Below are 15,893 nucleotides of genomic sequence, written 5' to 3'. Positions count from 1 at the left end.
ATTACAGTTATCAACACTTTCATTACCATCACCATTTCGAATACTATTACTGTTATTACTACCAAAGCACCACTTACACTTCCAATAGGCTTTTCATATTCTAAATGCCTTCTATTGATCTGTTATTTCCTTCCCAGATATCGACGAGTGTGCCTCAGCTCCATGCCAGAATGGTGGTATTTGCAACAATTTCATTGCCTCATATACATGCACTTGTCAAGCTGGTTACACCGGAACTAATTGTCAAATTAGTAAGTTGGTAAAAACAAATCACTCTGAGTCTAAAAGGAAATCTAGATTGTTCATTATACATGAATATTGCTTTTGGATCAAACCTTTTCTACCTCGGAATATTTTACCCAGCCTTTTTGAGTTATTTTTGTATTGGGGGAGGTTCAGTGCTGCAAAGAGAAAGAAAAAACTCGGTAGTCGGAATTGATTAGAATCAATACTAGAATCAATCAGTATTGATTATAGTATACTTTTGATGAACCTTTTTACATATATGTTTGCGTTTACACTCCTTGTTTTGAAAATATAAAATTGTGCAGTCCCATTATTTTTGCAAATAAATTTTCATTTGTTATTATTCTTAACTCTGTCATTGTTAATACTAAGTTCGGCAGGCCGAATGAGTGTGAGCGGTGCATCCAGTTCACTTGGCACACTTTCTCGTCTTAGATGCATTCTTTGCTCGACCAAGGACATAGACACCTTAATAAAAGTGTGCGCCACATCATTTCATTTCACTTTTGATTATTTCATGGTAGTTCTAAAGTGTGTTATCTGTGCTGAAGTAAATGGATTCACAACAAAAAGTTGTGTGAGAATGCTGCTGCAAGATCGGTGAACTGCTGAGCAACTATCGTTCGTTGCAAATTTATAAGCAGTAAATTGGTGATTGTATGCTGGCTTATTCTGGATGTTTTTAAAGCTGCCAAGTGAATGGGGCTAATGTAAAACTGTCCTTTATTGCGATTCAATAGTCTATGTTGCATTTTTATAATAAGCAATCATTAGGCTTAATTTTTGTTCCTTATGACGTCCAGTCTTCTGAAAGTTTTTGATCCAACAGCTTTAGCTGCACTGACATATTTCTTTCAATCACATTTAGAGTGTGCAGATCGTAGATGGGTAAGTAGGGAATTAAAAATAGAAAGTGTGTCATTTCTGTCAAGGGATCCGTTGAACAGCGACAAGGGAATAATGGATATCAGCCAGATATTACAACTGATAATATGTACATGGTGTATTAAAGCTTGATATTGATTGATAGAGATTCTTGAACCCTGTAAAACCACAGGTCCAGACAACATATTAACTTGGCCCTTAATGGCAAGCATCAGAGAGAGAAGATCCAGTATTAACCTCCACCTTTCCTTTATCCTTCAAGAATAGGTGTTATTCAAGAAGACTGTATTGAGCAAATATCACGCAAGATCTTATTGTGAGGATACCTTTCAATTATAGACCAATGAACCTTGAGAATCGAGCAAATTAATGCCATATATCATAACAACATCATGTACGATGTAGTCATAGAAATGAATATGAGCACCAGCATATCCCACCATGACTCTAAAATACAGGATATTGAACAGGAAGTGGACCAGGGGATGCAGATTAACTTTGTGGCTATTGAGGAGGTTCTCCTGAGATGTCACCTCTAGACAGGGATATACCAGTAGAAGTAAACCATAAGAAACAGATCGACCAACAAAATCCAAGCACTCCACTATAAATCACTAGTACAATGTTCTAGATATAGAACCATTACAACCATGTAGGAGAAACTTGACTAGAAATGACTGCATAAGGTCGGTTGTTTTACAACACATCTTGGGCATATCAGGCATAAATTCTAACTAACTTTGCACTTTTAAGCATCAAACAATATACAAGTACAAATGGGGATGAATGTGATGGGAAAAGATTTTGCATGAGGTGAAAGACAGATGTAGACTGTCTCCTCCTTTCACCAAATAGGAAATATCGTGCAATTGCATGATAATTTGTGTCGTACAACGCCTCGGAAGTCTAATGGTAAAAATGCAAACAATAATCAATTTTCCTATGTTTATCGATGAAAATAAGAAAGAATTATCCAAAGCAAAAGGCAAAATCCCTCATGCACTCCAGAAGAAATGTTAAGTCCACCCCAACAAAAATTTTAATCCAACAAACATAACACTGAAAATTTCATCAAAATCGGATGTAAAATAAGAAATTTATGACTTTTTAAAGTTTCGCTTAATTTCACAAAACAGTTATATGCACATCCTGGTCGGTATGCTATTGAGGAGACTGATGACATCATTCATTCTCTATTCATTTTGTATTTTATTATATAAAATATTCTAATTTTCTTCTCATTGTCAAGTAAAACAAGAATGATTTCTCCCTGAACATATGGAATTAGAATTGTTTAAGACTTTATCGTTCAGTCAAGTTGTTCCATATTGTCAAATTTGTAAAAAAATGAAATATTGTGTATTTCAAACAATAAAGAATAAAAGAAATAGTGAGTGAGGGACATTATCCACTGTCTCATTTGCATGTCACTTAGTTGTGCATATCACTGTTGATTTTTTTTCTTTGAAAAATAAGTAAAACTTTGAAACATTATGACTTTCTTATTTTACATCCGATTTTTATTTTTTCTACTTATTTATACAACAGTTTCGTGTGGCAGACTTGACCTTTAATGGTACAAAATAATGTTTGACATTCAGCTTCTCATTATCGTGCTTACAAGAAGGTACAACTAGTAGGCGTTGTACAATGCCATACATTCTGCTTGGTTGACTCCTTGGTTGTTGGTCAATGCCGGCAAAATTTTAAAGAGTCAGCAAACTTACTAATACGTTTTGATATAACATGTTATAAACAGCAAATCTTCATAAGTATGCTATCATTACAAGACTACATAGCTCAGAATAATACATTATGCTTACCAAATGTAAGCTTTTGAGAATTTGAGGTGGCATGATTATAGCTGCTGGTTCGTGGCTGGTTTAAGAGCACGAGAGTCTTTGTTTTCAAATGTATAATATTTGTGTTATGGTGTGAAGCAGATGATGGCACAAAATGCCATTATTCATAAGTGGAACAAAACATTGATATATTATTGATTTATTTCACAAAGTTTATTTTGCAAAGAAGAAAAAAAAATTCCAGTGGGTTTTTAATTTGTGTTCTGTAATTTTCCCACTTTTCCCGCTTCAGACATAATCCATTTGTGTCAAGCCACCACAAAACCAAAAATAAGCCACTCGGAAAGGTTCTCTGTAGCAGCCAAAAGAGTAATTTGGTGTTCAAAGAGCAAATATAAAAAAATAAATTGCTTATCTAAAAGAATAGTTCCTCTCTTTTATATATATTGTTAAATTTCACATGTTAAAGTTGAGTAAATAATCAGATATAAAAGTTTCTTTGACACAAGTTTTTGAGGACTGCTTAGAAGTCTCACTGAGATTGCACTCATGCTTGAGTGAACTCCACACTTCAAATGTCATTTTCTGCTTATTTTTTGAAGCTCCTACTGAATTTCTTTGGCAATTAAAACAAGTACTTGTGTAAATTTTTAGTGATCAATTTTTACATGCTTTTTTAAAAATCAATAAAATCACAAAATTCATTTTATGCAACTTATTGTTGATTTAGGGGTAGCTTGTCACATTTGATAATTTCACCCAATTGCTCAGTCTAGAAATCGTCTCAAAATGGGTTATAATAGATTGAAGTAAAGTGACCACAAATGTTTATGAAAATAGAAAATTATATGCAAAATTACTCTGGTAAGAAATGCGTACTTATGTACCAAATGATTCTGGTATAAAAGGCTTCATTGCTCTGAGCACCATTCCTCTTGGTGGTGGGTGTCTTTCCAAGCAAAAATAGTTATGCCCTTCCAATATGTAATTTTTGCGATCTTCAGTAGTTTTCATTATTCCATAAAGTTTAGTTTGTGTTAGCAATTACTTGATCTAGATCTCAGGTGATATGCTAACCATTAACCTTTAGTTTAACCCTCAAAAGATTGTTTTGACACCTAAAATACTGGGTGGTGCTGATGTCGGCCCTCGACTGGACGATCCCAAAGAAAATTTGCATGCACATTACCGATGGCATAAACAGCTAATTGTTTATTCTCTAAAAATCTCTCTGAAATACTCTGAAAACTAATTAAGCCAAACATAATTTCAAAGGTTTGATTTAATTAACCAAATGAGGCCCGCAAACTGCAATTTTTTGCTTAAAGACTTTTATATTGAAATTTAAAACAAAATTGATTCATTTTTGTTCAATTTATTTTATATTTCTCTGTTTTGTTACTTTTTGTTGTTGTTGTATCGAAAGAATCGTCAACTGCATTCTGGTCAATAATCATAGAAATAAGGATACATTTACGAATTTTTGCTATAACCACTATAGCACTTGATTTGTACACAAGTTCACTTTTTTGAGCAATTTGGGGTGTGACATGCACTTACAAAATTGCATTGTATCACAACCTCACAGCTTTGGGTCACATACTTGGTCTCAAAAGTTGCACGAGATGTGAAAAAGGGTGCTGATCAGTCCCCCACCATCTCCTTATAAGGTTTCATTATTTACCTAATTATTGGTTGCTCAGACAAGCAAAATCATCCATATTCACATTAAACAAGTTCTTAGCAGTTTAATTTAAACTTTTTTAAATTTCATTTCCTGTTTCATTTTTCAACTTGTGGTAGATTCGAAAGAAAGATGACTTTATTAGAATAGATAAACATATCTCTGTATACTTTGATCACAGCCATATACAACATATTTATGCCATGTTTTCAGAGGAAGCTAATCTGGGTTATACGCTTGATTTTATGATTAATTGTGGATTGTATTCAATGCAATCAATCATTCAAAAGGTCCTACAATGGGTGCTAAGCTTTGGGTTATACATCCGAGATATGAAGTTTTAATTGAGCAAAATAACATGAATGACTGTATCTCTCATGTATAGATATCAACGAATGCAATTCCTTTCCTTGTCAAAATGGAGGCACCTGTACGGACCTCATCAATCGCTACCGATGTGACTGTGCTCCAGGATATGGTGGAGACAACTGCCAAACTAGTAAGTTGAAATAATTCTTGTATTTTTGGATAGCCTGAACATTTTATAAATTTTAACCATTTTTGGTTTATGATAGATTTATACTAGCTATTAGACAGTGAGGATTTTGTTAGCTTACAATATTAACACAGAGCTGCCAAAAAGTAGGATTTTATCATTTTTAGTGTGATTGTTAAGGGGAAGGTGAGATTGAAGATTTTCCCATAGAAGTAGGATTTCTAAACTTGTAGGAAAATGCTTTGGTATGCTTTTCAACATAGTAAAGAAAAATATCATTTCAAGCTTGAAAATAAGATAAAAAGAAATAAGGAATAGGATTCTTACACAATTAAGGTGGCAGCTCTGTTTCTCAGAGACATATATATCAATGACTATCAATTTTTACAGTTATGTCAGGGGTGCAGATTGGAGAATGTTGATTGATAGATTTTGAACCCCGATTTGGAAATCTAAGGCAGGAAAAGAATATGCCCGATTTACCTTGAATGCTAAATTTTTAAGAAGCCTATTGCAAATGTGCGATTGATAGATCAGTTATGTTTATAGAAAATAGGTTTTTTTTCTTATTGTTATATCTTTGGCTCATCAATCAATGGTAAATCTACACTTAAAAGCAAATACCCAAGGTGTGACAAGTACAATTATTTACACAAGCTTGAATAAGGAAATAGTTAATGCAGTTGTGATGTGTGGCATTTAGCATTATGCTGATGACATTGTCACAGGGTATAGTTAGCATCAAATGACTTCAAACTTCTATTTCTTAGGTTGAACATCTTTTAAATGATCATGTGTGATGATGATAACACAAAAATAACACTTGTAGTGATACATACAGGTCCGGGTGACCTCTTTGAGGAGTCATTGCTCGACAGCATGTTACTCCAATCTCTGACATGGCAAATTGTTTGAAATTGTATAAATATTTCATAAGAATTATATGAATATATTGTCTCATTATTTTGATTCCTTTGTTGTGATTTATCTAACACATTACCTTTTTTTCAGATATTGACGAGTGTGCGAGCTTCCCTTGTCGAAACGGAGGGAATTGTATTGATCTTATTGATGCGTACACTTGTATGTGCCAGCCTGGCTGGACTGGTTTCACATGTGATATGGACGTAGACGAGTGCCTTAGCAATCCTTGCGTCAATGGCCAATGTAATGGCCGTGGAACTAACTTCTACATATGTACATGTGATCCCGGTTACACAGGAACCAATTGTGATATGAGTAAGGTGTTCTTGTATTTATGGTTGCTATTTTATTATTGGTGTTTTCAATAGATTTTTGTTCTTTTTTTTAATCTTATAAAAGTCCGGTCTTGTGTCAATAAGCTGAAATATGTCTAATTAGATGATATTATCTTGGCAGTTATTGTCAGGATTGTGAATGAAAAATTAGAAAATAACAGGTCTGCAGCCTCCTGTGATACAAAAATAAGAATATATGTTACCTCCAGTACTATAAGAGGTTAAAATTGATAGCAAAATGTGTTGATGTTGTTCTTGCCATTTAGCACTTTTATAACTGGGCGCACCCAAACCAGGTTTACTTTACTTGAGGTGGATTTTGTAACCCTATCCTCTTCAGATCTTGGTTGCAAATTAACAGATCAACAGAAATTATTCTAATGAGATTCATGTATAGTGTATTTCTATGTTTGTTATTGATTCTCTCAAATTAGGTGTTTTGCCTTTTCTGGTCTATCTACAGAAGAAATGCAATTAGCTAATTAAAAGGATGTTTAAATTAATGTTCAATGTGCTCTCTGATCTTGTTTCAGATATTGATGATTGTTCTCCAAATCCTTGCCTCAATGGTGGTCAATGTATTGATGAAATAAACGGCTATAGATGTATTTGTGAACCAGGCTGGACTGATACTAATTGCCAAATAGGTAACATAAAACAAGACATAAAACAATGTAAGATTGAATGAAAGAATAATAGTATTAAATATTTCCAAGGAATCCAAAGAAAGATTACACGACGCCCAGGTTTTACTCAGAAATTAGAGATAATGATATAAATTTAAAGTGAATGATTGACTTAATACAGTATGTCTGACCATTCATGCAATTCAATTCACCTTCCAGAACATATGCACATCTCCCAAATCAAGTGAACTTTTCAAGTAGCTCTAATTTATTATAACAATGTTCGTATTGATTGTCTGTTAAAATTTAAGAGCTGAAACAGCTGCTTGATAAATTTTTGTTTGAATTAGATATTCTATCTGAATTCTAAATTAGATGAATGAATTGAATTGAATTTATTAGAACTTCACTGGCAATTGCCAATATTTTGTTCAAAACAAGAAGTAAAAAATGATACAAAACAAATATACTATGCAAGGAATATAAGCAAATACACAAAAACAAAATAGTATTTCGTCAAAAAAAGAGAAACAACTTATAAATATAAATATACAAAATAGACGTAGGAATCATTCGGATAGATATTTTGACAATGAATATAGAGACTGATGTCCAAGAAAAGATAAAGAAAAGATAAAGAAAGTGAGAGAGGAAAGAAGTTCGAAAATGGAGAGAGTGGGAAAGAGAGGAAGAATGAGAAGAATGGCATTAAATGTAAACTCATTGTGTAAAAATATTGCAAATAAAAGATGTATAAAAGTTTACAGTTTTCGTAAACTATTAATACCCCACAGTTACTTTTTTTTTTAATCCTTGGTTGTAGAATCGGTTTCATATCCAACCCATTTTAGAACAATTTTTCATCAAAACTTTGATGACTATATTACACTTTCTCTTGATTGCTAAACATCAAGTTTCTTGACACATTTGCAGAATTTTGAGACAACATTGTCCCAAATTATCCTTTACATGGTGCGTCGTAAGTGAGCTTTTCTACATTTCTTTTATTTCTGTCATTAGATATCAATGAATGTGAGGAGACAACCAACCCTTGCAATGGTAACGGTGTATGTCGCAATCTACAGAATCGATTTGAATGCGTATGTTCACCTGGTTGGACAGGCCCACGCTGTAGCATCGGTACGCATGATGATCACATTTCATGTTTTAAGCATTTTCCTCTTAATATGATATTGAATATACAATATAGAAATGAATAGCAAAATATGGTTGTGAAATTATTTATCTATATGTGTTATTCACTCTACCACATACATTTCTTGAATGTAATTCACAAACTGTGATGTTTGATAAAGTGTCTGATTTTTTTTCTGGTGCATAATCATATTTATCCAAGTAGTCATTCCACTTAAATTTGGAACTTCACTTTCGTAAGATGCAACATGAAGTAAATTATCCCTGAATATAGAGATAAACTATATTAGTAACAGACCAGACAAAAATGTAAAAATACAAACATAAGTTATTTCCTATTTGGAGTATGTGCTTACAGAATTGTGCAGAAGGTGTTTTGTGTCAGTATGTTAAATTATCAAGTGTGTGTTTTGTAATTGTGCTCTAACATTCATCTAAAAGGTAGTCAGGAGAAACGTATTGTCACACGGAGTTAAGCAGCTATAAAACAATCGTCACATCAAATATTTATCAAAAAAGACGCTTTATCAAAATAGTCTATGTGTAATGCCGTAGCGGAATCAATTTGCACACTGTATATATATGCTTATATCAATTCTGCAGACATCGACGAATGTGAATCCTCTCCTTGTGAAAATGGGGGCACCTGTGACGATGGCATCAATTTCTACACCTGCATGTGCCCAGATGGCTATACTGGTGTTACATGTAATATCGGTAAGAAAAGAAATTACACCCAATATTTGATTAGGTTTAAGAGATAAAATTCATATTTATACCACCCGAGACTGCAGTGACAGAGCTTATTTCTCAAAGTAATGAGAGAGTCTGAATGAATCGGATCTGGAAAGAGTGAGCATTGGATTGTAGCTCAGACGAATACAGGGAAAGAACGTTGGGTTATTGCAGTCTTTTACTCAGTTGGGTAATCAAGAATTTATGTCTTTTTATTCTGTATAACACAAATGCACTCTAAAACATTTTGGTAAAAATGTTCCCTGAGGGTAATTATGTGTCCAACCAACATTGGGTATTTCTTTTGGGCATTTTTATTTCTCGAGTGTGATAAAAATTTTGCCAATTCTAAAGTAATTGCTGCTTATTTTTTTTAGCCTGACTAGACAATGCCTCAAATTAGTTGGACACATAATTACCCTCGTGCTGGTCAGAATTTCACCCAATATATTTTAATAATAATAATAATCCGCTTTTATATAGCGCTTAATCCATCGGAACGATGTTTCTAAGCGCTTTACAGATATATTATTACCCCGGTCATCGGATTCAATCTGTCATTCCCGCACACAATGTGTGCACATCCTCCACTCCCTGGGGAGTATTTTACAGTGTATGTTAACCAAAGAACATGTACATACATCAGTTGGCTAAGAATTGACCTCCAAAATCCATTTATTTTAATATCATTGGTTGTTTTCTTGCAGAAATAAATGAATGTACAAGAGAGCCTTGTGAGAATGGTGGAACCTGTGAGGATGGTACTAACACTTTTGTCTGCAGGTGTCAGGATGGTTGGGAAGGTCCAACATGTGCCACTGGTGAGTAAAGGCTTATTTCATAAGTGGAATGACAAACCTCATGATTTTTGTGTTCTCCAAAATCCATTAATTACCATAAATCATTAATTAAAATTACAGAAAGAGAACTTATAGTAGAGTCATTTTGTTGGAGTTTATTAAAATGCAGAGCAGTCTCCGAACTTCATGAAAATAACCCCATCCCCCAGCTTGTAATAGCTGGGTTATTTTTTTTTCAATTAATCCCCTTTCTCATTCATCACATATTTACATCGTTTCTCTTTAAGGACCTGTTTTGATATAATAATAGATGTCTATTTTCCATTTTTCATTTATTCCTACAATTTTTGCTCTTTCATACTTTTTAAACTCATCAGCTGGATTAGTGTCATGTAATCTGATGCCTCCTTATTGTCCCTTTTCAGTTTAACTAGCTGTAATGTATGGTGTAATGGTAGGGTGTCTCGCCATGTCTATGGAGATTGTTGATATTTAAAAGTAAAGGTAGTTCTTGAGGTGAAGAAGGGGGAGGCAGATTTAAAATAAATTCAAATGACATTCTTCATCATTGTGGAATATCAGAATATTTTTTCTAAGGTAATGTTAATATCACTGGTAAGATTAAAAGAAGGAAATGATAAATATGATGAAAATAGTAGTAGTGGTTGTGGTGGTGGTGGTGGTAGTAGTAGTAGTAGTAGTAGTAGTAGTAGTAGTTGTGGTGGTGGTGGTGGAAGGAGTAGTAGTAGTAGTAGTAGTGGTAGTAGTAGTAGTAGTAGTAGTAGTAGTAGTAGTAGTAGTAGTAGTAGTAGTAGTAGTAGTTGTGGAATATCAGAATAATTTTTCTAAGGTAATGTTAATATCACTGGTAAGATTACAAGAAGGAAATGGTAAATATGATGAAAATAGTAGTAGTAGTGGTGGTGGTGGTGGTAGTAGTAGTAGTAGTAGTAGTAGTAGTGGTATTAGTATATAGTAGAAGTAGTAGCAGTAGAAGTAGTAGTAGAATTAGTAGTAGTAGTAGTAGTAGTAGTAGTAGTAGTAGTAGTAGTAGTAGTAGTAGTAGTAGCAGTAGTAGTAGTTGTTGGTGGTGGTGTCTCGTTGAAGTTGTAGCAACAGATGTAGAAGTAGTCAGGCTGCAGGGTCTGGGATGCAATTGACGAAATCAACCAATGATTTGGTATTATTGTTTATGAAATTGTATATATAGCAGGCAGGGTGGCTCAGTTGTAGAGCGTTCGCCTCATGAACGGCAAGTCATGGGTTTGATCCCTGGCCGAGTCATACCAAAGACTTATAAAATTGGAACCTTCTGCCTTCTTGCTAGGCGCTCAGCATTTAGATTGGAGAAGGGTAATAATAACTTTTTGTTAAGCAGGGCCCGTTGGAAGAGCAATTTTCTAACTGAAGTGGTTACCCTGGGTAAATAAAACGTTATTATTACTTTATTCTTATTAATGTAGAAGGAGGAGTAGACAACATCATTCATAACAAAAATGTTCTATCTCTTAGATCTTGCACTGTTCTTTCTCCATATCATATCCCTTTTATCTAAAGATATAAATGAGTGTGCGTCATCCCCTTGTTTGAATGGAGGAACATGCACGCACGGCGTTAACTTCTACGTCTGCCAGTGCACACCTGCTTGGTTCGGTGACAATTGTGAACGAGGTAAGTAAGCCAGAAAATCATAATACACCATTCAGTATAACTTATTGACTTTATCATCAAATATCATTAATTATAATCAAATATTCACAATTAATGGAACAGATTCTAATCTCACTCTTTTTGTCTCATACATGTATTAACCATTTTTTAGTAGTACATCAAAACTTAGAACAGTAGTATTTGTATACCTGAAGATAGAGTTTTCTACAATGCAAACAAACTGGATTACATATTTACTGTTTCTAGCAGATTTGATGTGACTGGGCATAATGCAAATTTTGATTAATTTCTTAAAACTACTTAAATTGCTAATTTTACCTCTTACAATATGATGCAAGTCTGCAATTGCATTTCAAAATATGAAATGGAGAGTAAAAAAAGGAGTCACTGATGGCGGTTGTGTATCTAGACTAATTAAAGAAAATAGCATAAATATAATTATTATTAATAGTCTTTGAGAATTAATTCAGCATGCAAAGGGTTTTAATAGTAGTACTGCTTCTATTCCATCCGTAGAGCGTGAGGAGTGTAGTAGCAACCCCTGCCAGAATGGAGGGACTTGTAATGAACTGACTAATGGCAATGGATATGAGTGCACATGTGCACCAGGATACACAGGAACACACTGTGAAACAAGTAAGTATGACAGATAAATACCAGTTGTGGTAACGATGTTAAAATGAGTTCGAACAGAATCCAATTAAATTACTGCCAAGGTGATTGTATGCATTTATAGATTTCAAAAAATACGTGCCAAAAAGCTCTGGAAGGAAATGCGTAAATGCAAAATAAGCACTGAGTTCCTTCAAGTGTAGGGTATTTTTTCAAACCAATACTAATACACTGTTCCACATTTGTTTTTATGTGTTTTATAGTGATCATCACAATTATAAATTTGAGCTAGGATTTCATGATTTTACAGAGATAGTTAACATTAATGTACCAGATGTAGATGTATGATAATTGACAATCAACCTTGATTTTTAAATACTTTCTGTTGAAATAAACCCCTCAAAAAAGTTCCGTAACTCAAGTTTGAGTGCTAATAAATTTCTTAGTGTGCCATCATCATATGTAAAAGTGGTATCATTGGAAAGTATGATTATTCCTCTTTACGATCATGTGTCATTTGTAATGCTAGTGTTATCATGAAATACACAGACAGGATAAATATGCAGCAATGTAAAAAATGAAATGTTGCAAAATTCGTTGCCATGTCATGTTTGAGTTCTGCAACTCAAACTGCAAGTTTGAGTGCTAATAAATTTCTTAATGTGCCATCATCATGTGTAAAAGTGATATCTTTAGAACGCATGAATATTCTTCTTTACAATCATGTGCCATTTGTAATGCTAGTGTTATCATGAAATACACAGACATGATAATACGCAGCAATGTTAGACATGAAATGCTGCAAAATGCGTCGTTTGCAATAGCTAATTTCCAATTGTTTCGAGGATGGACCGAGTGCATTCACTGTCACCTGCATGGTGTAAATTCTATAGAAATGGAGACTCTTGTTGGAAATCAATTCCTTTTGCAACATTTCACTTCTGACTTTTCTCGATGTTCAGGGTGATTGCATATTTCATGATTACATTATCACAGCAAATGGCATGTCATTGTAAAGAAGAATAATTCAGCTTTCCAATGATACCAGTTTCATTTTTTATACTTCATTAACCAAAAAGATATCATCCCCAAAACTGAGTTGCAAAACTTTTTTTGAGGGGTTTAATTGCAACTACTGTATTTTACCTTTAATTCAGTAATGGTAATGGATATCAGTGCACTTGTCATTTATAAAAATAAGTACAAGCTGTACGGGTTTGGGGCAAATACGTTACATAGTATATCATTGTTAATATATGTATACATGGTTGTGTGTGGTTATATATATTTCTATATATTATACATACCTGCAGTTAAAAGATGAATGCTATGGCTACTACCCGTTTTATAAGACTGTATAATTGACAATTGGGAAATGAATAATTAAGCTACTTAGTACAACAGTGTTAGTTTGATGAATATTATTTTGCTATAAAAATGAAAAATTCAAATTAATGGGTTCTGACGATAGGCTTTATTAGGCTTCATGGATTTAAATCATCTGATATGCGTCAAACTATGGTCAGGAGGATTGTAATTCCATAGGTTTGTACATAGAAAACCTCAATTAATTGTTGTAACCAAAACTTGATACTCCCTTGTGCAAGGTTTCAAAGGTTTAATGTTTTCAGTCCTATGGAATCTTTGTTTTTCTTTCCAGACATCAATGAATGTAAAAGTGGTCCCTGCATGAACGGCGGAATGTGCATTGATGGTATCAATGGATTTACATGTGACTGCGTAGATGGCTATACAGGGACAATCTGTAACATTGGTAAGTAGATTTCTGTTTCTGCCAATAATCAAATTTCTGGGTTTATATATATTTGGTAAAAACCAAGATAAAGATTGCTGATATAACAGAGCTAATGATGAAATGTTGGTTCCATGAATTTTAAGAAGTCATGGACTATAATCAAATAAAGACTATTACATTTTATTTTATATTGCAATCGCAGCAAAACAGGAGATTAAGAAAACTTTAATTGATGCTTCCTGAAAACAAAAAACCTGTTTTGTAACACTTTGTTTACCTATGAAATTCCAATACAATATTCTAGCAAGGTGATTATTTCAATTTGGTGGTTTAAATTTCATATATGCCATTTAAAATTAAGCTTTGTTTTGTAATTCAGTTATTAGTGTGATGTGGTCAAAGAAAGCAGGGAATAATACAAATATGTGCGTAATGATTTATTGCAATGTAAATAGCTACACGGCTTTCCGTTTCTCATTTTCTTTAATAAAAATTTTATTCATTGTGCAGTTTACTGAAATTCGCCTTATCACTATATTGTTTTTTTACTTCTTACAGAGATCAATGAATGCTCTTCAAGTCCCTGCGTCAATGGAGGCACTTGTGATGATAGAATAGCATTTTACGTTTGTACATGTGCGCCTGGATGGACTGGAGCTAATTGTGATATCGGTAAGTATATAGGGTATCCATACCTGAAATTTTACTTTTGAAGTAAAAGTGTAAATGAAATAATTGGCTTCGGTGTTTATAGGGAAGCTACTATTTATTATAATTATTATTATTATTATTATTATTATTATTATTATTATTATCATCATCATAGAGGGTTGTTTCAGCTGAGTTTTCCTCAATTTGCATCAATTTCAAGTGGCATTCCTGCTTGAAATTATAATACAATTCTATTCCAAGGATGAACTTTGGTTCATTTCTGTTCAATTCCGTATTTCATTTTGGCTTTTAGTTCTACAAAAGAGAATTAGTATCACACTACCCTCCTTCCCATACTCTGAGATCAAGCTCAACAGCATTATTAATTTTTCCTTTCATCTCAACGATATGATGAACATTCGTATGCACACACCTTTATGGAAAGCACTTCCTGATTCCATGAGATATCAAAGTTTCTCTTAAGAGATACCTACTAAACCCTTGGATATTTGCCAGTGAAGAGTGTCCAATATTGGAAATTTAAACATGCATCCTCTGGCTTCTACACTATGTTATACTATCTATATATTTAGTGCTGTTATGCAGTCTGTTGTGTCATTTGCTATAAAAGAAACGAGTAATATTGTCATTATTGTTGCTGTTGTTCAACACGGTGTTGAAATAAAGATTTGCTTATACCCCATGAAAAATATTTGATTGAGGAAATAATTATACATTGCATGCAAATAATTATTGTCTACATGATTATATAAAAAATAAATGAGGTCAATCGCAAATCAGGAGTGGTGTCCTGGTTGGAGGGGCACGGGGGTGTTGGATTATTATTTTCACTTTAGATACTATGAGCATTATGTTATATATTTTTTCCTTTTTTGATAGATATTCTTGAATGCGACAGCTTCCCCTGTCAAAATGCTGGCGTGTGTACTGACTCCATCAATGCATACTCATGTAATTGCCAAGCCGGATATACTGGAATCAATTGTCAAACTGGTAAGTCATGCCCTGGTCTCTTTTTTTTCTTTCTCATGCTTTGGTAACATTTTACAAGGAGGATAAGATATATCCTACAATGAAAAAGAGATAGCTCTAGATTTATTTTGGAATTCCAAATTTCCTAGTGTGTTGTTCAAGCAAAACCAAAGATAGAGAGAGCTTAAGGGATAACTTTGGTATCGGCCATCTTAAAACTTCCCAAAAATTGAATAATTCTCTGCTAAATGTTCCGATTTCAATCAATCTTGGACAGAATATTGGTCGTACCGACTTTCAAATTTGAATTGTGTTCGAGTTTAAATTGTGTTGGAGTTTATACCAACAGAGGTCTATGACATTTTTTTAGCCCTGTGTTTCTTTTTGTGTGTGTGTGTGTATCATACCTGTATATAACTAACCTTGCCAATATTTACATCATTATAATTGAACAAAATTCTTATTCAATTGTCATGTATGCAGATCTTGGTAAAATTATTTGGGCTATGCTGGGAAGCATTT

General features: G+C 33.6%; 1 protein-coding gene across 1 annotated transcript in view; it reads left to right on the top strand.

The window, feature by feature from the left end:
- The window catches only part of LOC121423126, a 102,879-nt gene that overhangs the window by 51,113 nt on the left and 35,873 nt on the right, over positions 1–15,893 (top strand). Inside the window, exons 20-31 of the mRNA XM_041618417.1 lie at positions 138–251; positions 5,003–5,116; positions 6,125–6,352; positions 6,906–7,019; positions 8,019–8,138; positions 8,757–8,870; positions 9,596–9,709; positions 11,246–11,359; positions 11,876–11,995; positions 13,632–13,745; positions 14,286–14,399; positions 15,279–15,392. Of these exons, the coding sequence (XP_041474351.1) occupies positions 138–251; positions 5,003–5,116; positions 6,125–6,352; positions 6,906–7,019; positions 8,019–8,138; positions 8,757–8,870; positions 9,596–9,709; positions 11,246–11,359; positions 11,876–11,995; positions 13,632–13,745; positions 14,286–14,399; positions 15,279–15,392 (1,494 nt within the window). The remainder of the gene's footprint in view (positions 1–137; positions 252–5,002; positions 5,117–6,124; positions 6,353–6,905; positions 7,020–8,018; positions 8,139–8,756; positions 8,871–9,595; positions 9,710–11,245; positions 11,360–11,875; positions 11,996–13,631; positions 13,746–14,285; positions 14,400–15,278; positions 15,393–15,893) is intronic.

Source organism: Lytechinus variegatus, chromosome 10 (assembly GCF_018143015.1).
Source record: "Lytechinus variegatus isolate NC3 chromosome 10, Lvar_3.0, whole genome shotgun sequence".
In the NCBI taxonomy this organism is placed as follows: Eukaryota; Metazoa; Echinodermata; class Echinoidea; order Temnopleuroida; family Toxopneustidae; genus Lytechinus; species Lytechinus variegatus.
This window is presented reverse-complemented; position numbering and strand designations above follow the sequence as displayed.